Source organism: Ranitomeya imitator, chromosome 2 (genome assembly GCF_032444005.1).
Source record: "Ranitomeya imitator isolate aRanImi1 chromosome 2, aRanImi1.pri, whole genome shotgun sequence".
NCBI classification, from domain to species: domain Eukaryota; kingdom Metazoa; phylum Chordata; class Amphibia; order Anura; family Dendrobatidae; genus Ranitomeya; species Ranitomeya imitator.
Genome location: NC_091283.1, coordinates 644,091,378 through 644,115,497, shown reverse-complemented (window position 1 = coordinate 644,115,497; position 24,120 = coordinate 644,091,378). Strand labels below are relative to the sequence as shown.

At 46.6% G+C, this 24,120-nt stretch overlaps 1 protein-coding gene across 1 annotated transcript in view; it reads left to right on the top strand.

Annotated features, from left to right (window-relative positions):
* The window catches only part of LOC138665394 (membrane-spanning 4-domains subfamily A member 4A-like), a 225,616-nt gene that overhangs the window by 72,092 nt on the left and 129,404 nt on the right, over nt 1-24,120 (top strand). The window contains exon 3 of the mRNA XM_069752825.1: nt 11,626-12,073. Coding sequence (XP_069608926.1) covers nt 11,626-12,073 — 448 coding nt within the window. The remainder of the gene's footprint in view (nt 1-11,625; nt 12,074-24,120) is intronic.

The following is a 24,120-nucleotide window of genomic DNA, read 5'->3' as shown; positions in this document are numbered from 1 at the left end:
TTGGCAATTCTCCCTAACCAAAAAAAGCAGTGGGAGATTAAGATTGGCATTTCTGCTAGAGTGCCAGTCGTGTGTGTGCCATCTCTCTCAAATAGTGGGCCACAGAAAGCCTAGTGCCTGTTTTTGGTTTTTAAATTCTCCCTTAAAAAAAAATGGGAGATTAAGATTGGCCTTTGTGCTTGTGTGCCAGTCCTGTGTGTGCCATCTCTCTCAAATAGTGGGCCACAGAAAGCCTATTTTTTTTTATTTGGTTTATAAATTCTCCCTGACAAAAAAAACACAGTGGGAGATTAATATTGGCCTTTGTGCTTGTGTGCCAGTCCCGTGTGTGCCATCTCTCTCAAATAGTGGGCCACAGAAAGCCTATTGTTTTTTTTTTTTTTAATTTGGTTTATAAATTCTCCCTGACAAAAAAAAACAGTGGGAGATTAATATTGGCCTTTGTGCTTGTGTGCCAGTCCTGTGTGTGCTATCTCTCTCAAATTGTGGGCCACAGAAAGCCTAGTGCCTGTTTTTGGTTTTTAAATTCTCCCTTAAAAAAAAAAAACAGTGGGAGATTAATATTGGCCTTTGTGCTTGTGTGCCAGTCCTGTGTGTGCCATCTCTCTCAAATAGTGGGCCACAGAAAGCCTATTTTTTTTCTTATTTGGTTTATAAATTCTCACTGACAAAAAAAACACAGTGGGAGATTAATATTGGCCTTTGTGCTTGTGTGCCAGTCCTGTGTGTGCCATCTCTCTCAAATAGTGGGCCACAGAAAGCCTATTGTTTTTTTTTTAATTTGGTTTATAAATTCTCCCTGACCCCCCAAAAAACAGTGGGAGATTAATATTGGTCTTTGTGCTTCTGTGCCAGTCGTGTGTGCCATCTCTCTCAAATAGTGGGCCACAGAAAGCCTAGTGCCTGTTTTTGGTTTTAAAATTCTCCCTTAAAAAAAAAAAACAGTGGGAGATTAATATTGGCCTTTGTGCTTGTGTGCCAGTCGTGTGTGCCATCTCTCTCAAATAGTGAGCCACAGAAAGCCTAGTGCCTGTTTTTGGTTTTTAAATTCTCCCTTTAAAAAAAAAAACAGTGGGAGATTAATATTGGCCTTTGTGCTTGTGTGCCAGTCCTGTGTGTGACATCTCTCTCAAATAGTGGCCCACAGAAAGCCTAGTGTTTTTTTTTTTATTTGGTTTTTAAATTCTCCCTTAAAAAAAAAACAGTGGGAGATTAATATTGGCCTTTATGCTTCTGTGCCAGTCGTGTGTGCCATCTCTCTCAAATAGTGGGCCACAGAAAGCCTAGTGCCTGTTTTTGGTTTTTAAATTCTCCCTTAAAAAAAAAGCAGTGGGAGATTAATATTGGCCTTTGTGCTTGTGTGCCAGTCCTGTGTGTGACATCTCTCTCAAATAGTGGGCCACAGAAAGACTAGTGTTTTTTTTATTATTTTTTTAATTTGGTTTATAAATTCTCCCTGACAAAAAAAAACAGTGGGAGATTAATATTGGCCTTTGTGCTTCTGTGCCAGTCGTGTGTGCCATCTCTCTCAAATAGTGAGCCACAGAAAGCCTAGTGCCTGTTTTTGGTTTTTAAATTCTCCCTTAAAAAAAAAAAAAACAGTGGGAGATTAATATTGGCCTTTGTGCTTGTGTGCCAGTCCTGTGTGTGACATCTCTCTCAAATAGTGGCCCACAGAAAGCCTAGTGGTTTTTTTTAAAATTTGGTTTATAAATTCTCCCTGACAAAAAAAAACAGTGGGAGATTAATATTGGCCTTTGTGCTTGTGTGCCAGTCCTGTGTGTGACATCTCTCTCAAATAGTGGGCCACAGAAAGCCTAGTGTTTTTTTTTTATTTGGTTTATAAATTCTCCCTGACCAAAAAAAAAACAGTGGGAGATTAATATTGGCCTTTGTGCTTCTGTGCCAGTCGTGTGTGCCAACTTTCTCAAATAGTGGGCCACAGAAAGCCTAGTGCCTGTTTTTGGTTTTTAAATTCTCCCTTCAAAAAAAAAACAGTGGGAGATTAATATTGGCCTTTGTGCTTGTGTGCCAGTCCTGTGTGTGACATCTCTCTCAAATAGTGGGCCACAGAAAGCCTAGTGTTTTTTTTTTTTTTTTGGTTTATAAATTCTCCCTTAAAAAAAAAAAACAGTGGGAGATTAATATTGGCCTTTATGCTTCTGTGCGAGTCGTGTGTGCCATCTCTCTCAAATAGTGGGCCACAGAAAGCCTAGTGCCTGTTTTTGGTTTTTAGATTCTCCCTTAAAAAAAAAAACAGTGGGAGATTAATATTGGCCTTTGTGCTTGTGTGCCAGTCCTGTGTGTGACATTTCTCTCAAATAGTGGGCCACAGAAAGCCTAGTGTTTTTTTAATTTTTTTATTTGGTTTATAAATTCTCCCAGACCAAAAAAAAAACAGTGGGAGATTAATATTGGCCTTTGTGCTTGAGTGACAGTCCTGCGTGTGTGGCATCTCTCTCATTTGGTGCCACAGAAAACCGAGTGTGTAACATTGTGCCTGATTTTCCTTGCAGTCTCACCCACCTATAAAGGGATATCTCAATCCTACAGAAGTTAGAATTCACCTTGCAAGTTGTTTGACATTAACAAATACCGGTACTTTGGTTACGTTTTTAAAACAATGAGGAAGTCTGGTGGAAGAGGTCGTGGCCGTGGGCGTTCATTGACAGCTGGTAATAATGGTAGTGGTGGTGGAGCATCAGGTGGTCGTGGGAAAAACAATATAGCACCTAAGTCTCGAGCTGTGGAGCCAGGTTCGTCGTCTGGCTACACAAGGCCTCGAACGCTCCCTTTTCTGGGAGTAGGAAAACCGCTTTTAAAGCCGGAGCAGCAAGAGCAAGTTATGGCTTACCTTGCTGACTCAGCCTCTAGCTCTTTTGCCTCCTCTTCTGAAACTGGTAAATGTAAAAGCAGCGCGTCGTTAGTGGATGTTCACGGTCAGGGACAAGTCGCTTCCTTGTCCTCTTCAGCAAAAACAACAACAGAGAAGGATGCGGCAGGCGACACAACGGGTTACTCCATGGAGCTCTTTACACATACCGTCCCTGGCTTAGAAAGTGAAATAGTTAACAGGCCATGCCCATTACAAGTTGAATCGGACATGGAGTGCACTGATGCACAGCCACAGCCAGATTACTATGCTGTTCCTTTGACTCAGACCACAACATTGCCCTCGCAGGGTACTGATCCAGAATCAGACCCTGATGAGACTATGGTGCCCCATCACGAACGCTATACCACCGACTTACACGGTGACACAGACGAAGTTGCACACGAGATAGAAGAGGAGGTTATAGATGACCCAGTTGTTGACCCCGATTGGCAGCCATTGGGGGAACAGGGTGCAGGCGGCAGTAGTTCTGAAGCGGAGGAGGAGGGGCCGCAGCAGGCATCAACATCGCAACAGGTTCCATCTGCCGGGCCCGTATCTGGCCCAAAACGTGTGGCAAAGCCAAAACCTGTTGGAGGACAGCGTGGCCATCCGGTTAAAGCTCAGTCTGCAATGCCTGAAAAGGGATCCGATGCTAGAAAGAGTGCAGTCTGGCATTTTTTTAAACAACATCCAATTGATCAGCGCAAAGTCATCTGTCAAAAATGTTCAACTACCTTAAGCAGAGGACAGAATCTGAAAAGTCTAAATACAAGTTGCATGCATAGACATTTAACCACCATGCATTTGCAAGCCTGGACTAACTACCAAACGTCCCTTAAGGTTGTAGCACCCTCGGCCAATGAAGCTAGTCAGCAATGCTACATCCCTTCCGTGACTGTAAGGCCACCATTTTCCGCACCACCTGCAGTATCTGTGCAGGTTTCGTTGCCAGGCCAAAGCAGTCGGGGTCAGGGAATCACCAGTTTCGTAGTAGGAAACACTGCATCTAGGGCACCGGTGGCAACAATACCGTCTCCAACCGTCTCTCAGTCTGCCATGTCCACCGGCACCCCCGCTAGTTCCACGATCTCCAGCTCTCCAGTCCAGCTCACCCTACATGAGACTCTCGTTAGAAAAAGGAAGTACTTAGCCTCGCGTCCGCGTACACAGGGTTTGAACGCCCACATAGCTAGACTAATCTCGTTAGAGATGATGCCCTACCGGTTAGTTGAAAGCGAAGCTTTCAAAGCCCTGATGGACTACGCTGTACCACGCTACGAGCTACCCAGTCGACACTTCTTTTCGAGAAAAGCCATACCAGCCCTCCACCAGCATGTTCAAGAGCGCATCGTCCATGCACTCAGGCAATCTGTGAGTAGAAAGGTGCACCTGACAACAGATGCATGGACCAGCAGCCCTGCCCTGCCTCAGGCTTTGTTTAATTATGCACCTGTGCCTCAGCCTGTCTCACTCTACATCTGTGGTTCTGGATGGGCAGTGTGGAGGTTGGATCCGAAATGTATGTCTGGACCTGGTCAACCTTTATCCTCGCTTGCCTACTCTGGCGCCATGGGGGTGACTCAGTAATGCTCCAGGTACAGCATGCTTTTAATGTGGTCTTGCTTTTAGTTCATTTAGAAGGCCTTTATGGCACAGCGAATATAAAAAACGTAGTGTAGGACTGCCCCAATATGAGATTGCCGTGAAGAGGCGGGGTGGCTCAAAGAATTGATCAATTGTTTGCTAAATGTCTCATTTTGAAAATACAGTTAGAAATTAATATGTGCATTTGCACTTTATGTATTGCATCTTAACCTTAGGCTGCGCTGGCTTCTCCCCTTTTTTGCACCAGTAGGCATGGCCAGGGACGTTACGTGTCCATCACGGCACACTGGGTGAATGTGGTGGATGCAGGGTCCACAGGGGACAGCAATTTTGGGACAGTTCTGCCTAGCCCACGGTCTAGGAAACAGTTGGCTGTAGCCGTTCGCACCCCCTCCTCCTCCTCCTCGTCCTCCTGCAGAAGCGAGAGCTCGTCCACAGACCGCAAGTCGCACAACCACTCCATCCGCAGCTGCCACTGTTGCACACCAGGTGTCCCATTATGGGGCAGCTACTGGCAAGCGTCAGCAGGCTGTATTGGCTATGAAGTGTTTGGGCGACAACAGACACACCGCGGAAGTTCTGTCCGAGTTCTTGCAGAAAGAAACGCAGTCGTGGCTGGGCACTGTAGATCTTGAGGCAGGCAAGGTAGTGAGTGATAACGGAAGGAATTTCATGGCTGCCATCTCCCTTTCTCAACTGAAACACATTCCTTGCCTGGCTCACACCTTAAACCTGGTGGTGCAGTGCTTCCTGAAAAGTTATCCGGGGTTATCCGACCTGCTCCTCAAAGTGCGCGGACTTTGCTCGCATATCCGCCGTTCGCCCGTACACTCCAGCCGTATGCAGACCTATCAGCGGTCTTTGAACCTTCCCCAGCATCGCCTAATCATCGACATTGCAACAAGGTGGAACTCAACACTGCACATGCTACAGAGACTGTGCGAACAGAGGCGTGCTGTTATGTATTTGTGGGAGGATACACATACACGGGCAGGCAGTAGGATGGCAGACATGGAGTTGTCAGGTGTGCAGTGGTCGAAGATACAAGACATGTGTCAAGTCCTTCAGTGTTTTGAGGAATGCACACGGCTGGTTAGTGCAGACAACGCCATAATAAGCATGAGCATCCCCCTAATGAGTCTGCTGATGCAAAGTTTGACGCACATAAAGGATCAGGCGTCTGCAGCAGAGGAAGAGGAAAGCCTTGATGACAGTCAGCCATTGTCTGGTCAGGGCAGTGTACAGGACGAGGTAGCAGGCGAACAGGAGGAGGAGGAGGACGAGGAGGATGATGGGGATGATTATTTTTGTAATGAGGAAGCTTCTCCGGGGCCAAGAGCAACTGGTGGCATTGCAAGGCCGGGGTCAGGTTTTTTTTAGGGAGACAAGTGACTTAGAAGTCCCTGAAACTGCACCTCAACCCAGCACAACCGCAGATTTGACAACTGGAACTTTGGCCCACATGGCGGATTATGCCTTACGTATCCTCAAAAGGGACACACGCATTTGTAAAATGATGGCTGATGACGATTACTGGTTGGCCTGCCTCCTTGATCCTCGCTATAAAGGCAAATTGCAAAATATTATGCCACATGAGAATCTGGAACAAATATTAGCAACCAAACAATCAACTCTTGTTGACTGTTTGATTCAGGCATTCCCAGCACACAGCACCGGTGATCATTATCACACGAGCAGCAGGGGTCAGCAGGCCAGAGGTGTTAGAGGTGCACAAATCAGAAGTGGCGTTGGACAGAGGGGTTTTCTGACCAGGTTGTGGAGTGATTTTGCTATGACCGCAGACAGGACAGGTACTGCAGCATCAATTCAAAGTGACAGGAGACAACATTTGTCCAGTATGGTTACTAACAATTTTTCATCCCTTATCGATGTTCTCCCTCAACCGTCATTCCCATTTGATTACTGGGCATCCAAATTAGACACCTGGCCAGAATTGGCAGAATATGCATTGCAGGAGCTTGCTTGCCCGGCAGCTAGTGTCCTATCAGAAAGAGTATTCAGTGCTGCAGGTTCAATATTAACCGAAAAAAGGACTCGTCTGGCTACCCAAAATGTTGATGATCTAACCTTCATTAAAATAAACCACAACTGGATTTCGAATTCTTTTGCCCCACCTTGCCCAGCTGACACCTAGCTTTCCTATGAAAAGGTCTTGCTTGTGGACTACTCTGACTGACTTTTCCAATCTCGTAATTTGCAGCAGCTGTTTGTCCAGCATACGAAATGTTTACACCTCCCTAAATGGCCAAACTCCCCCCACGGGGCCATGGTCTCGCCACTTGGCGCAAGCACCCGTGAGAGTGCCGTTTGTCTGAAGAGGTGGGTGTGCCCGCTTTTGGTCGACGGCACTGCCACTGGGTCCCTCATAGTACAATAAAGTGTCTCTGGCAGTGGTGGTGCGCACCCAACATCAGACACACCGTTGTAACATGAGGGGCCCTGGGCCTGTACCGCCGGCCACAAGAGAGTCCCCCCCAAGCTCAAACATTGCTCTACCACTTGCACAATTATCTCTCACAGTTCCACCAATGTTTAGTCTATGCGCTGACATCCTTCAATGCCTGGCACTGACAATACCATTGTGTTGACATGTATGATGGTACTTAACATAGTCAGGGGCAGTGTCCTATATTTACACCAGTAAATACTTTGCGCCAAATTACTAGGTCTGAAACTCAGCAGAGGAGCCCACCCCTGTACCTAAGTATTCCACCCTTTTGTGTTTTGGTTTTGTTGTAATGCGAGATATTAACATCTATTTATTTTTTGGGAGTACTAACTGGCAGACACTCATTACAATCGGCCTCCGCTGACAACACCAATGCTGCCTGTGTACCCCTGCAAGAGAATTCCAAGTGTCTACAGCCCACTTTTGTTATGTTAGGCCTACTACGCCTGTCTGCGGTCCCTCCTTCAAATACTCCTCCACTGACCAGACCACTGTTGCCCGTGTACCCGTGGAACCAATTTTACAGTGCCTACAGCCTAATTTTGTTATGTTAGGCCTACTACTACGCCTGTCTGCGGTCCTTCCTTCCACTAGTCCTCCACTGACCAGACCACTGCTGCCCGTGTACCCCTGGAACCAATTTTTAAGTGCCTACAGCCGAATTTTGTTATATTAGGCCTACTACGCCTGTCTGCGGTCCCTCTTTCCACTAGTCCTCCACTGACCAGACCACTGCTGCCCGTGTACCTCTGGAACCAATTTTAAAGTGCCTACAGCCCACTTTTGTTATGTTAGGCCTACTACGCCTGTCTGCAGTCCCTCCTTCAAATACTCCTCCACTGACCAGACCACTGCTGCCCGTGTACCCCTGGAACCAATTTTAAAGTGCCTACAGCCCACTTTTGCTATGTTAGGCCTACTACGCCTGTCTGCGGTCCCTCCTTCAAATACTCCTCCACTGACCAGACCACTGCTGCTCGTGTACCCCTGGAACCAATTTTAAAGTGCCTACAGCCCACTTTTGCTATGTTAGGCCTACTACGCCTGTCTGCGGTCCCTCCTTCAACTAGTCCTCCACTGACCAGACCACTGCTGCCCATGTACCCCTGGAACCAATTTTAAAGTGCCTACAGCCGAATTTTGTTATGTTAAGCCTACTACGCCTGTCTGTGGTCCCTCCTTCCACTAGTCCTCCACTGACCAGACCACTGCTGCCCGTGTACCCCTGGAACCAATTTTTAAGTGCCTACAGCCCACTTTTGTTATGTTAGGCCTACTACGCCTGTCTGCGGTCCCTCCTTCAAATACTCCTCCACTGACCAGACCACTGCTGCTCGTGTACCCCTGGAACCAATTTTAAAGTGCCTACAGCCAAATTTTGTTATGTTAGGCCTACTACGCCTGTCTGCGGTCCTTCCTTCCACTAGTCCTCCACTGACCATACCACTGCTGCCCGTGTACCTCTGTAACCTTTTTTAAACTGCATTGAGCCAAATTGTTTGTTTAAAGGGAACCTGTCATCTGAATTTGGCGGGACTGGTTTTGGGTCATATGGGTGGAGTTTTCGGGTGTTTGATTCACCCTTTTCTTACCTGCTGGCTGCATGCTGGCTGCAATATTGGATTGAAGTTCATTCTCTGTCCTCCGTGGTACACGCCTGCGCAGGGTAATCTTGCCTTGTGCAGGCGTGTACTATGGAGGACAGAGAATGAACTTCAATCCAATATTGCAGCCAGCATGCAGCCAGCGGGTAAGGAAAGGGTGAATCAAACACCCCAAAACTCCGCCCATATGACCCAAAACCTGCCCCGCCAAATTCAGGTGACAGGTTCCCTTTAAGGCCTACTACTTGTGTCTGTCTGCGCCACTCAATACAGCTGTCCTCCTTTTAAAAAAGCTGAGCGTCAATAGTCTGGTTTTCAGCCTATAGGAATTTGACAACTGCATTGGGGCTACTACTTCGCTAGGGCCTACTAACGGTGTCTTCCGCTCCAAGGTGTTCCCCAGATTTCCTCTCCATAGCTTCGATCTTCTGGCTCTTGTTTAGTAGTTGTTGAAAACATCACTGCATTAGGCCTAAAAGTTGGGTCTGGGGTGTAGAGACGGTGTCTTCCACTCCAAGGTGTTCCCCAGGTTTCGTCTCCATTGCTTCGATCTTCTGGCTCTCGTTTAGTAGTTGTTGAAAACAACACTGCATTAGGCCTACAAGTTGGGTATGGGGCGTAGAGACGGTGTCTTCCACTCCAAGGTGTTCCCCAGGGTTCCTCTCCATTGCTTCGATCTTCTGGCTCTCGTTTAGTAGTTGTTGAAAACAACACTACATTAGGCCTACAAGTTGGGTCTGGGGTGTAGAGACGGTGTCTTCCCCTCCAAGGTGTTCCGCAGGTTTCCTCTCCAGTCTCCATTGCTTCAATCTTCATGCTCGTCTTAAGTAGTTGTTGAAAACAACACTGCATTAGGCCTACAAGTTGGGTCTGGGTCGTAGAGACGGTGTCTGCCGCTCCAAGGTGTTCTCCAGGTTGCCACATAATCGAAGCTGCATAGAGCCTATTTTGTAATTTTACGCCTACAAAGTCTTTCTGCGGTCCCTCCTTCCAATTGTCCTCCACTGAGCTCAACAATGCAGACCGTGTACCCATGTAACCTTTTTTAAACCAGCGTCGAGCCAACTTTGTGGTTTAAGGCCTACTTGTAGTGTCTGGCTGCGCCACTCAATACAGCTGTCCTCTTTACAAAAAATGACCTACAATTATCTGGTTTTCAGCCTATCGGAATTTTAAAACTGCAGTGGGCCTACTAGTTGGGTTGGGGCCTTCTATCTGTGTCTGCCGCTCCTTGCTGTTCTCCTACAGTGAACAAAGCTGTGCCGCATGTTTACTACTGTTGCCAATTTTGAACTGCATTTAGAATACTTACTGATTTGGGCCTACTCTCTGTGTCAGCCTCTCATTCCAGTTGTCCTCCACTGAACAAAACAATGCCCCCTAGTTAGTCCTGTTACCAATTTTGAACTGCATTTAGCCCACTTTATTCTTTGGCCCTATATCTGTGTTTCCTCCTCATCCTGCCCATTGCCCAGCCAGTGATAGATGAGTCTGCTGGTACATTGACCCATAACGCAACATTCCCCGTGCACGCTACACTGCAAGATTGTGACCCTGCTGAAAGTCAGGTCCCCCTTCCCGCATACCATACCACCTTACACGGGGACAAAGAGGAAGGTGCAGATGAAGGTGCAGGTTCCTTCATCAGGTAGGGGGAGGAATACTAGTTGGCGACGTCACTGGCACAGGGCCCCTCATAGTACGCAAAAGTGTTGCTGCCGGTGGGAGGGCCCCCGCCGTGCAAACACACCGCTGTACTTTGAGGGGCCCTGTGCCAGTGCCAATGCCAACAAGTGGGCCCCCCCTGCTTGCTCAGGATCACAGCACTTGCAAAGTTGAAATACTTACCTCTCCCTGCTCCACTGCCATGACGTGGTCCAGATTTACTGGGCCCACTAATTACTTGAACCAGCCCTACCCCCCACAACTTTAGCCAAATGACCCCCAATTTCAAATGCCTTACTATTATAAGCTAAATTAAGATTGACAAGCTTCAGTAACAAGAATGGATGTTTTTGCCATTAAAATGGGCTCTGTACATGTTTTCCTGGCCTCCACTCACTGCCGACTATGCTCCCCCATTGACTTGCATTGGGTTTCGTGTTTCGGTCGACCCCCGACTTTTCGCGATAATCGGCCGATTCCACTCAACTCGACTTTTGAGATAGTCAGGTTTCGCGAAACCCGACTCGACTCTAAAAAAGTCAAGGTCGCTCAACCCTAGTGGTCAGAATTGTAAAAATTGGCCTGGTCATTAGAGATGGGCGAACCCGAACAGTAAAGTTTGGCGTCCGTACCGAACACCTCCTGTTCGGGTATGGACACCGAACACGGACTTCACCAGGTATTAATGATGGTGATGTTTAATTTAATACAGTATTCTACCCAGCACCCTGTTCTGAAAAAAAAATAGAAAACTCCCCTCTCCTCCTCATTCCGCCGCTGCTTCAGTCTCTACAGTGAGCACTCTGAATCTCGCCGTAGCAAGATTTGCTGAGACGTCAGATGCCAAGGAAGAATGATGGGAGAGGAATACATCAGGTGATGCTCCTTCCTTCATCATTGCTGTCAACTGAAGCGGCATCTAGGCTGCCGATACAGTTGAAGTTGTGGTGATGAGTGGTGACCCTGTGCTAGCGATGGCACCGGGCCCCTCCCGGCTCATGAGCCCCATAGCAGCAGTGCAGGAAGATCGTGTCTCCCTGCTCTGCCAGAGAGCTTAACTGTATCAGTGCGCTGGGCACGCTGATACAATAAAAAGCAGAATAGCACCAGGTGGACCCCCAGAGTATGGGGCCCGGGGCTGCTGCATCCTCTGCCCCCCTGGTAGCTGTGCTACTGCCTCCTCCTCCACTGATGCATCATGTAGGCAAGCCTTGTACTTCATCAGAGAGCTCTTGAGAAGCTTTCCTCCTGTATTAACCAATGCAAGCATTAGTGAGTTGGGTCATTTCAGAAGCTATACGGCGGGCGGCTTAACGGGAAAGATGAGTAACATTGACATAAGTTTAACATTATAAATAACATGTATTATTTGAAGCTTACAATGTTTCATCCTGCTTTTTCCATAGTGATTTCCTGGTAATGTCCTCTACATTGGATGACCACAGTCCTCCATCATATGAAGAAATCACCGCTCCACAAGTATGGAGTATTCCTCTGGGTCCATCTTATTGTCAAGAAAGGAATTACAACTCCTTACCACCAAATTATATCAATAGCAATATACCATCTCTGAATGCTCCTCTACCTGCATCTCAGAATGATGTCTTAGCTACTGTTGATGATTGGAGCATCGAGACACCCAGACCAATCTATAGCAACCCTTCAGCTTTTCATACAACAACGGTCTGCAACCAACATTGTAATACAGAAACACCAGAAGCTACCTATTACAACATCTCCACACCACCAATGAGGGCTGATGGCAACAATTTTCCGAACTTAGAGAACAACATAACCCAAAGGACATCTGTCATTGCAAAAAGATTTCAGATAGGAAGACCAAAAGTGCTTGGGGTGAGTGAAGAACAAAATTGGAAGTAGTCATACAAATAGAAAATCATAACATTTAGCATATAAGATGAAATCCAAGAAATCTATAAAGTGACTATAATTTAAAGTAACTTTTCAAATAAGATGCTGTGTGTAAATAGGAAAAAACATTATTTCAGGCCAATCTATGACTTGTATACTACATTTTTTACCAGTTTTCCCCTTCGCATCTTTTTTTCTCTAATTTGCATTTGACTCCAGCTAGTGGTTGTAAACCAGCTGCTATGATATCTTCCATATACTAAACCCAAAAAAGAAAGATTCCTGCACTTTTTCCCATTGCTAGCACACAAACAGAAACGGAAAAGGCTACAGAGGAAATTAAATAGCAATACTGACCTTGAAGCTTTGAACCCAGAACTTGGATAAGCTGATTTTAGTATGCACCATTTGCATGAAGAATTGGATCATTATTACTGCTTAATCAAGAAGATTTGTCTGATAAGATATATTGCAAAGTTCATTATATTTACTTGCACTAAAGAGTTATGCACAGTGCCTTGAAAAAGTTTTCATTCCTCGTGAATTTTTCCACATTTTTTCACATTAAACCCACAAATTTAAATGTCTTTTATTGAGATTTTATGTGATATACCCACACAAGTATCAAATATTTGTGATGTATAAAGGAAATGATACATGATTTTATAATTATTTTAAAAATATAAATCTGAAAATTGTGATGTGCATTTGTACTTAACCCCCCCCCCCCCCCCCTAGTTAATACTTTGCAGGACCATATTTCACTGCAATTACTGCTGAAAGTCTCAAGATTTGCACATCTATAGGCTGAAACCTTTCTCCTTTGCAAACTTCTTTGCCCATTCTTCTTTGCAAACTAGCTGTATCTCAGAGATTGGATGAAGACCGTCTGTGAACGACAACGTTCAAATCTTGCCACAGATTCTCAATGGGATTTAGATATTGACTTTGGACCACTCAAGGACGTAAATATGCTTTGATCTAAACCATTCCATCATAGGTCTGGCAGTATTTTTAAGGTTGTTGTCCTGCTGGAAGGTGAATCTAGTCTCATGTTTTTGCAGCCTCTAATAGGTTTTCCTCCAGGACTGCCCTGTATTTATCTCTATCCATCTTCCCACCAACTCTGAGCAGTTTTCCTGTACCTGCCGAAGAAAAGAATTGCCACATCATGATGCTGCCTCCACCATGTTTGATGTTGGGGATGGGGTTTTCAGAGAAATGCACAATGTTAATTTTCGACCACACATAGAGTTTTGCATTTAGCCCCAAAAGTTCTACTTTGCTCTCATCCAACCAGAGCACCTTTTTCCACATGTTGGCTGTGTACCATACATTACTTTTTGCAACGTGCAAACGTGACTAGCTATAACTTACTTTCAAATATGGCTTTCTTCTTGCTACTCTTCTATAAAGGGCAGATTGGTGGAATATGTGACTAATAATAGTCATGTGGACAAATTCCCCCACCTGAGCAGCAGATCTCTGGAGCTCCTCCAGAGTGACTATGGGCTTCTTGGTGGCATCTCTAGTGCTCTCCTCCATTGTGATGTCAGTTTAGGTGGACAGCCATATCTTGTTAGCTTTGCAGTTGTGCCAATCTTCCTCCATTTTTGGACGTTGCGTTTGGGCTATTTTTTTTATAACCTAGTGCAGCGCCCCAGAGATCTGGTCATTGCAGTAACGTCGCTCTGCCACTAAGGGGAGTGATGGTACGTCTGATGGCACAAAAGGAGTTCTTTGACCAGGTATCACCAGCACACATTACACTTCACACTCCGGCCACTAGGGGGAGAAAAAGGCTTTATTTATTGGGCCACTCCTCACACTGGTAAAACTAGGGGTTGGATAGGAAGTTAGATCAGAAGCTGACTGGGTTGGATTCAGGTAGCACCCCTTAGCCGGGGGTGCTGCAGGGAGAAGACTACAGGGGGTCCCTGTCAGGCGTGGAAACCTGGCAGGTGCCTAGCGAACAGAACACAACGTTACGGAACTGCGCCTGCACTACCTTGCGGCGGTATCCTAAGAAAGAGACACGAAGAGACGGATATTGTGGAACAGTAAGAAACGAGATCAAGCACAAAGGAGAGCCAGTAGGAGTTGTGCCCCGAAAACGGCAACATCCTACTGTGGCGCGTAGCCGGTGGCCGGAACACCGAGGAAGTAACTGACTCTACGCCTTACTTCAAACTCCGCAGGACAGTTAATTATAGGTTGGCTGTCTACCTTAAATTTCCTACGCAGACATAGGGGGCAATGCGTGGAGAGGGGCATCTGTAGGGTCCCGGAAGAACTCCGAGCCTTCCCGTCATACGGGTGCGTCCTAGCCATAACATACCTGGGGGACGAGAAACTAGTAACATCTGGAACGAAATAGAAAGAACGAGAAAGAACTAGAACGAACGAATGAGAACAAAAGTTGTGAGGACTATTTTGAATGCTCAGCAGGGTAGCACTACAACACACAGGCGCTATTGGTAGGCAACGATTTCCACCTGCAAAGGGAACTCTGGATGTGCCATCGGACCGGCCGGTCTCAGATAGCCCTGTTAACTGTGCTCTGGATTGAGGATCCTGAAGTCTTCAGTAAAGAGGTAAAGAGACTGCAACCCTGTGTCCTCGTTATTGTCTGCACCCCACACCATCACTATCCACCTTACTGGTAAGCCCTGGGGACATACTTCACCTGTGGGAAGTTATACCATCTAGCTGCCATCACATCACCCCAGTGGACCCCAAGCAGCGTCGGTCACCCTGCCCGAATACCACAGGTGGCGTCACGAAACCTTGACAAACTACCACCACCTTTCATTGGACGCCCCTTAGCAGGGTCACGGACCGGGTCCAGCCACCGTGACATCCCCAGAACTGAGCCAGCAGAGGATCGGTACCGAGTAACCCACGGCCCTGTGTCTGGGGGCGCTCCACTAACCTTGCTGTACTCTTCTCCACAACTTTATCCCTAACATGTCTGGTTTCCATGATGCTGTTTGAGCCCTAATGTTCTCAAACAAACCTCTGTGAACTTCACTTTACAGAACAGCTGAGGTTACACAGGTGGACTCAATTATCTGTTTCTGACTACAAGGGGCTGAATACAAATGGACATCACAATTTTCATATTTACATTTTTCAAATAATTAGAATACCATGCATCATTTAATTCACATTTGTCAAAAGCTACTTTGTGTTGGTGTATTACCGTATATACTCGAGTATAAGCCGACCCGAGTATAAGCCGACCCCCCTAATTTTGCCACAAAAAACTGGGAAAACTTATTGACTCGAGTATAAGCCTAGGGTGGAAAATGCTGCAGCTACCGGTGAATTTCAAAAATAAAAATAGATGCTCCATACCGTTCATTATTGCCCCAAAGGAGGTTCCATATAAAGCTGTGCCATATATAATGCTCCATACCATTGATTATTGCCACATAGATGATCCATATATAGCTGTGCCATATAGAATGCTCTGCACCGTTCATTATGGCCCCATAGATGCTCCATATAAAGCTGTGCCCCATATATAATGCTCTGCACCGTTCGTTATAGCCCCATAGATGCTCCTTATAAAGCTGTGCCATATAGAATGCTCTGCACCGTTCATTATGGCCCCATAGATGCTCCACATAAAGCTCTGCCATATATAATGCTCTGCACCGTTCATTATGGCCCCATAGATGCTCCTTATAAAGCTGTGCCATATATAATGCTCTGCACTGTTCATTATGGCCCCATAGATGCTCCTTACAAAGCTCTGCCATATAGTGCTCTGCACCGTTCATTATGGCCCCATAGATGCTCCTTATAAAGCTGTGCCATATATATATGCTCTGCACCGTTCATTATGGCCCCATAGATGCCCCTTATAAAGCTGTGCCATATATGCTCTGCACCATTCATTATGGCCCCATAGATGCTCCATATAAAGCTGTGCCACATATATAATGCTCTGCACCGTTCATTATGGCCCCATAGATGCTCCTTATAAAGCTGTGCCATATAGAATGCTCTGCACCGTTCATTATGGCCCCATAGATGCTCCACATAAACCTCTGCCATATATAATGCTCTGCACCGTTCATTATGGCCTCATAGATGCTCCTTATAAAGCTGTGCCATATATAATGCTCTGCACTGTTCATTATGGCCCCATAGATGCTCCTTACAAAGCTCTGCCATATAGTGCTCTGCACCGTTCATTATGGCCCCATAGATGCTCCTTATAAAGCTGTGCCATATATATATGCTCTGCACCGTTCATTATGGCCCCATAGATGCTACATATAAAGCTGTGCCCCATATATAATGCTCTGCACCGTTCATTATGGCCCCATAGATGCTCCTTATAAAGCTGTGCCATATATGCTCTGCACCGTTCATTATGGCCCCATAGATGCTCATTATAAAGCTCTGCACCGTTCATTATGGCCCCATAGATGCTCCATATAAAGCTGTGCCCCATATATAATGCTCTGCACCGTTCATTATGGCCCCATAGATGCTCCTTATAAAGCTGTGCCATATAGAATGCTCTGCACCGTTCATTATGGCCCCATAGATGCTCCTTATAAAGCTCTGCCATATATGCTCTGCACCGTTCATTATGGCCCCATAGATGCTCCTTATAAAGCTGTGCCATATATGCTCTGCACTGTTCATTATGGCCCCATAGATGCTCCTTATAAAGCTCTGCCATATATAATGCTCTGCACTGTTTATTATGGCCCCATAGATGCTCCTTATAAAGCTCTGCCATATATAATGCTCTGCACTGTTCATTATGGCCCCATAGATGCTCCATATAAAGCTGTGCCATATATAATGCTCTGCACCGTTCATTATGGCCCCATAGATGCTCCTTATAAAGCTCTGCCATATATAATGCTCTGCACTGTTCATTATGGCCCCATAGATGCTCCTTATAAAGCTCTGCCATATATAATGCTCTGCACTGTTCATTATGGCCCCATAGATGCTCCTTATAAAGCTCTGCCATATATAATGCTCTGCACTGTTCATTATGGCCCCATAGATGCTCCTTATAAAGCTCTGCCATATATAATGCTCTGCACCGTTCATTATGGCCCCATAGATGCTCCTTACAAAGCTCTGCCATATAGTGCTCTGCACCGTTCATTATGGCCCCATAGATGCTACATATAAAGCTGTGCCCCATATATAATGCTCTGCACCGTTCATTATGGCCCCATAGATGCTCCTTATAAAGCTGTGCCATATATAATGCTCTGCACCGTTCATTATGGCCCCATAGATGCTCCTTATAAAGCTCTGCCATATATAATGCTCTGCACTGTTCATTATGGCCCCATAGATGCTCCTTATAAAGCTCTGCCATATATAATGCTCTGCACCGTTCATTATGGCCCCATAGATGCTCCTTACAAAGCTCTGCCATATAGTGCTCTGCACCGTTCATTATGGCCCCATAGATGCTCCTTATAAAGCTGTGCCATATATGCTCTGCACTGTTCATTATGGCCCCATAGATGCTCCTTACAAAGCTCTGCCATATAGTGCTCTGCACCGTTCATTATGGCCCCATAGATGCTCCTTATAAAGCTCTGCCATATATAATGCTCTGCACTGTTCATTATGGCCCCATAGATGCTCCTTATAAAGCTCTGCCATATATAATGCTCTGCACCGTTCATTATGGCCCCATAGATGCTCCTTACAAAGCTCTGCCATATAGTGCTCTGCACCGTTCATTATGGCCCCATAGATGCTCCTTATAAAGCTGTGCCATATATGCTCTGCACCGTTCATTATGGCCCCATAGATGCTCATTATAAAGCTCTGCACCGTTCATTATGGCCCCATAGATGCTCCATATAAAGCTGTGCCCCATATATAATGCTCTGCACCGTTCATTATGGCCCCATAGATGCTCCTTATAAAGCTGTGCTATATATGCTCTGCACTGTTCATTATGGCCCCATAGATGCTCCTTACAAAGCTCTGCCATATAGTGCTCTGCACCGTTCATTATGGCCCCATAGATGCTCCTTATAAAGCTCTGCCATATATAATGCTCTGCACTGTTCATTATGGCCCCATAGATGCTCCTTATAAAGCTCTGCCATATATAATGCTCTGCACTGTTCATTATGGCCCCATATGTTAGGAGTCGAGTTTCCTCTGCTGCACAGTGGGAATCTCGATCCGTCTCCGCTGCGGTCTCCCATTCTCCTCCAGCCGCAGTGGAGTCTGCTCAGCAGGGACGTCGGTCCCAGTGTCTTGCTCGCTCTCACTCTGTACAGAGAGTTACTGCTGCTTCTTCAGCTCCTGCCATTAAAGTCAGTGCTGGTCAGCGGCGAGCGGACTTCCCTGGGACTAAGTCCTTGTTTGCGCACACTGAGCATGCCCAGAGCAAGATCTCCCATTGGAGATCGAGGGTCATGTGCTCTGGCTCTGCAGCGCATTCCATTGGTCCAGGCCCTGGAAGGGCAAAGTTTCTGTGGCCACTTCCTGTCCTGCAATTATATAAACTGCGCATGACCGCACGGCCATGCGCTAGTGTACAATTGAATACGTGTGTTTGTTGTGAGTGCAAGTCGTTCATTAACCCCTTAGCGACCGCCGATACGCCTTTTAACGGCGGCCGCTAAGGGTACTTAAACCACAGCGCCGTTAATTAACGGCGCTGTGGAAAAAGTCCATAGGGCCCCCCAGAGGCCGATTTTCTCCGGGGTCTCGGCTGCCGAGGGTAGCCGAGACCCCAGAGAACATGATTCGGGGGTTTTTTAACCCACCCCGCATTTGCGATCGCCGGTAATTAACCGTTTACCGGCGATCGCAAAAAAAAAAAAAAAAGGCGATCTCTTTTTAATTTCTCTGTCCTCCGATGTGATCGCACATCGGAGGACAGAGAAAAGGGGTCCCAGGTGGCCCCCCAATACTCACCTAGCTCCCCCGATGCTCCTCGTGTCTCCCGGTGGGCGCCGCCATCTTCAAAATGGCGGGCGCATGCGCAGTGCGCCCGCCGGCCGGCACCGGGAGAATCTTTGGGGTCTCGGCTGCCGGGGGTAGCCGAGACCCCAAAGAGCATGATCGGGGTCGGTATTACCGACCCCTGTTTTGTGATCGCCGGTAATTAACTGTTTAACGGCGACCGCAAAAAAAAAAAAGTAAAGTGTAATTCTCTGTCCTCTGATGTGATCGCACATCAGAGGACAGAGAAATAGGGAGATTCGGGGACCCCAGCATACTCACCTAGGTCCCTGGATCCTCTTGCTGCTCCTCCTGGCCGCCGGCAGAAGAACATGGCGGACGCATGCCCAGTGCGCCCGCCATCTGTCTCCATCTGCCGGCCGGCAGGAGAACAGCAGTTGGGGCTAAAATTAGGGTTAGGGTTAGGGGTAGGGTTAGGGGTAGGGTTAGGGGTAGGGTTAGGGTTAGCGGTAGGGTTAGGGTTAGGGGTAGGGTTAGGGGTAGGGGTAGGGTTAGGGGTAGGGCTAGGGTTAGGGCTAGGGTTGGGGCTAAATTTAGGGTTAGGGTTGGGGCTAAATTTAGGGTTAGGGTTGGGGCTAAATTTAGGGTTAGGCTTCTTTCACACTTACGTCGGTACGGGGCCATCGCGATGCGTCGGCCCGACATACCGACGCACGTTGTGAAAATTGTGCACAACGTGGGCAGCAGCTGTAGTTTTTCAACGCATCCGCTGCCCAATCTATGTCCTGGGGAGGAGGGGGCGGAGTTACGGCCACGCATGCGCGGTCAGAAATGGCGGATGCGACGTACAAAAAAAGTTTCATTGAACGTTTTTTTGTGCCGACGCTCCACCAAAACACAACTGATCCAGTGCACGACGGACGCGACGTGTGGCCATCCGTCACGATCCGTCGGCAATACAAGTCTATGGGCAAAAAACGCATCCTGCGGGCACATTTGCAGGATCCATTTCTTGTCCAAAACGACGGATTGCGACGGATGCCAAACGACGCAAGTGTGAAAGTAGCCTTAGGGCTAGGGTTAGGGTTGGGGCTAAAGTTAGGGCTAGGGTTGGGGCTAAAGTTAGGGTTAGAGCTGGGATTAGGGTTAGGGTTTGGATTAGGGTTGGTATTAGGGTTAGGGTTGGCATTGGGGTTATGCTTGGGATTAGGGTTAGGTTTGGGATTAGGGTTAGGTTTGGGTTGTGATTAGGGGTGTATTGGGATTAGGGTTAGGTTTGAGGTTAGGGTTGAGATTAGGATTAGGGGTGTGTTGGATTTAGGGTTTTGATTAGGGTTATGGTTAGGGTTAACATTAGGGTTGTTTTGGGGTAAGGGTTGTGATTATGGTTAGGGTTAGTGATTAGGATTATGGATCAGGTTGGGATTAGGGTTAGGGGTGTGTTGGGGTTAGGGTTGGAGCTAGAATTGGGGGGTTTCCACTGTTTAGGTACATCAGGGGGTCTCCAAACACGACAGCCAATTTTGCGCTCAAAAAGTCAAATGGTGCTCCCTCCCTTCTGAGCTCTGCCGTGCGCCCAAACAGTGGGTTACCCCCACATATGGGGCATCAGCGTACTCGGGATAAATTGGACAACAACTTCTGGGGTCCAATTTCTCTTGTTACCCTTGTGAAAATAAAAACTTGGGGGCTACAAAATCTTTTTTGTGAAAAAAAAAATATTTTTTATTTTCACGACTCTGCATTCTAAACTTCTGTGAAGCACTTGGGCATTCAAAGTTCTCACCACACATCTAGATAAGTTCCTTGGGGGGTCTAGTTTCCAAAATGGGGTCACTTGTGGGGGGTTACTACAGTTTAGGTACATCAGGGGCTCTGCAATCGCAACATAATGCCCACAGACCATTCTATCAAAGTCTGCATTCCAAAACGGCGCTCCTTCCTTCCGAGCTCTGCCGTGCGCCCAAACAGTGGTTTACCCCCACATATGGGGTACCAGCATACTCAGGACAAATTGGACAACAACTTTTGGGGTCCAATTTCTCTTGTTACCCTTGTGAAAATAAAAACTTGGGGGCTAAATAATCTTTTTTGTGGAAAAAAAAATGATAATTACTTACGGGTAATTTGATTTTCCAGAACCATGACAGCGCCGCACGTGAGAGATGGCATCCGCCCCCAGGAACAGGAAACCTGTAGCAGAGATATAAGAATGGGGCGGCCCCTCTCTCCTCAGTTTGTTTCCAGAGTATGGAAGATGACCGCTTTGTTAGTACACAGTTATGTATCATATTTACATTTGTACAATCTTTCGTTAGCTTCTGTCTACACACATGTTTTGCATATATACATTTACTTATATACAATAAGTTTTTTTTTTGTTTTTTTTTGTGAATCACACAACCATCACCAAGATAGGGCGGGAATTAGTGCGGCGCTGTCATGGTTCTGGAAAATCAAATTACCCGTAAGTAATTATCATTTTTCCCTTCACCATGACAGCGCCGCACGTGAGAGGAAGAAATAGAAGATTCCTAGGGTGGGACGACAGCAGACAACACCTTTCTCCCAAAAGACAAGTCTGATTGACCTAAGTCTAACCTATAATGTCGGAAGAAGGTAGAGGGTGATGACCATACTGCCGCTTTACAAATCTGTTCTATCGAGGCGTTAGCCCTTTCCGCCCAGGAAGTGGCTATAGCACACGTGGAGTGAGCCGTAACACCCTGTGGGGGAACTTGACCAGAAAAAGAATACGAAAGTGAAATAGCCGTACGCAACCACCGTGCAATAGTTGCCTTTGAGGCCTTTTTTCTCCTGTTTGTCCCCTGAAAGGTGACAAAAAGGGCCGATGACTGACGCCAAGATTTTGTGGCCTCTATGTATTGAAGGAGGCAGCATCTGACATCGAGACAATGGAAGGTTTTCTCCCCCTGGGATTTTGGTTGGGAACAAAAAGAGGGCAGAATAATTTCCTGGTCTCTATGAAATTTAGAATTGACCTTCGGAAGAAAGGCAGGGTCGGTTTTAATATCTACTTTGTCATCATGGAAAGTAGTGTAAGGAGGGTTCACCGACATAGCTTGTAACTCACAAGTACGGCGGGCAGACGTTAAGGCAACTAGGAGAACCGTTTTTAGAGTCAAGGATTTTATTGATATAGAATCAAGAGGTTCAAAGGGGGAAACGGTTAGAGCCTTTAAAACTAAATTTAAATCCCAGGGAGCTACCTTAGGTATTAATTTTGAGGGTCTGGAAGTAAAGGAGGCTCGAATGAACCTATAGACCCAAGGGTGGTCAGCAAGTTTATGATCAAACAGTGCACCAAGGGCAGAGACTTGCACCTTTAAGGTGTTAGTAGACAGACCTTTTTCCAACCCTTTTTGGAGAAATTCAAGAATTTCTTTTACTGGGACCTGTTGACCAGAGTCAGACAACTGTCGTCCCGAAAAATCTAGGAATTTTTGCCAGATTTTTTGGTATTTGTCTGAGGTGACCTTTTTCCTGCTAGCAAGCAATGTGGTCACCAAAGGGCTTGAGAATCCTTTTGCTAACAGAAGTCCCCTTTCAAGTTCCAGGCGGTGAGATGCAATCTGTGAACTTGGGGATGTTGAACTGGCCCTTGGTATAGGAGATCCGGAGCATCCGGAAAGATCCACGGGTCCGAGATAGACATGCGCCTGAGCCACGTGAACCACGCTCTCTTCGCCAAAAGGGAGCTATGAGGATCACTCGTGCTTTGTCCTCCCGAATTTTCCTGAGGACTGCCGGGATTAATGGTATTGGGGGGAATGCGTATGCTAGATGGAAGTTCCACCGATACAGGAACGCGTCTACCCCCTCCGGGTGCTCTCTTGGGTTCAGAGAATAGAACCTCTTCACCTTCCGATTTTGTTTTGTGGCGAACAGGTCTACGTCTGGAACGCCCCAGCTGGCACATATTTTCCCAAATACTTGCTGGTTCAGGGACCACTCCCCCTGATGTAACGTGTGACGGCTTAAGTAGTCGGCTACTTGATTCTCTGATCCTTTCAAGTATGTTCCGGTTAGCGAAAGAAGGTTGTTTTCGGCCCATATAAAAAGTTCTTTGGCCTCTGCCATAAGGGATGTTGATCTTGTGCCCCCTTGGCGGTTTATATAAGCTATTGTTGTGTTGTTGTCGGATAACACTACCACATGTCTTCCCAGAATTCTTTCCCCTATATGAAGAAGTGCTAGTCTCACCGCAGACAATTCTTTTAGATTGGAGGACGCTGTTGTCATTGGGCTTCCCCATTGACCCTGTAGGACCTGATCTCCCAAATGTGCCCCCCAACCCCACGGACTCGCATCGGTAGTAATGACTACTGGATCTCGTACTGACCATGGCACTGCGTTGGTTAGATTTTCTGTTTTCAGCCACCACTCTAGTGAGTTTTGAACTTCTGGTGACAGAAGAATCTTCCGATTCAGATTGTATGGATTTTTTTCTTGTTCGGCTAGTATCTGCCATTGTAACTCCCGTGTGTGGCTTTGTGCCCATCGCGTTGCTGGAATCGTTGCCGTTAGGACCCCTAGGAGTGACATTGCGTTTCTCAGAGAGATAGTCTGTTGTAATTGGAATGACTCTACCCTCTGTTGGATAGATTGAACTTTCCTCTGTGGGAGGACACACTCCTGCTTGACTGAATCTAACACAATTCCGAGGAATTCTTGGGTTTGAGTTGGGACAAGCCTTGATTTTTTCAGGTTTATCATCCATCCTAAATTGGTCAGTACCTCCAGCACCCTTGCGACCGCACTTTTGCAACTTTCTTTGTTTTTTGCTATTATCAAAAAATCGTCCAAATAGGGTACCAACATTATGTCTTCTTTCCTGACGAAAGATGCTACTTCGGAAATAATTTTTGTGAATATACGGGGCGCAATGGCTACCCCAAAAGGAAGACATTGATATTGTAGATGGACGGGGGGTTTTCCCAGATTTACCACCAATCTTAGGTATTGTTGGTGTTGGACGGCGATTGGCACATGGTAGTAAGCGTCTGTAAGATCGATCACCACCATGTAACAGTTTGGGTCGAGTACTTTTACTGCGGTCTTTAAAGTCTCCATCTTGAACTTGTCTATTTGAA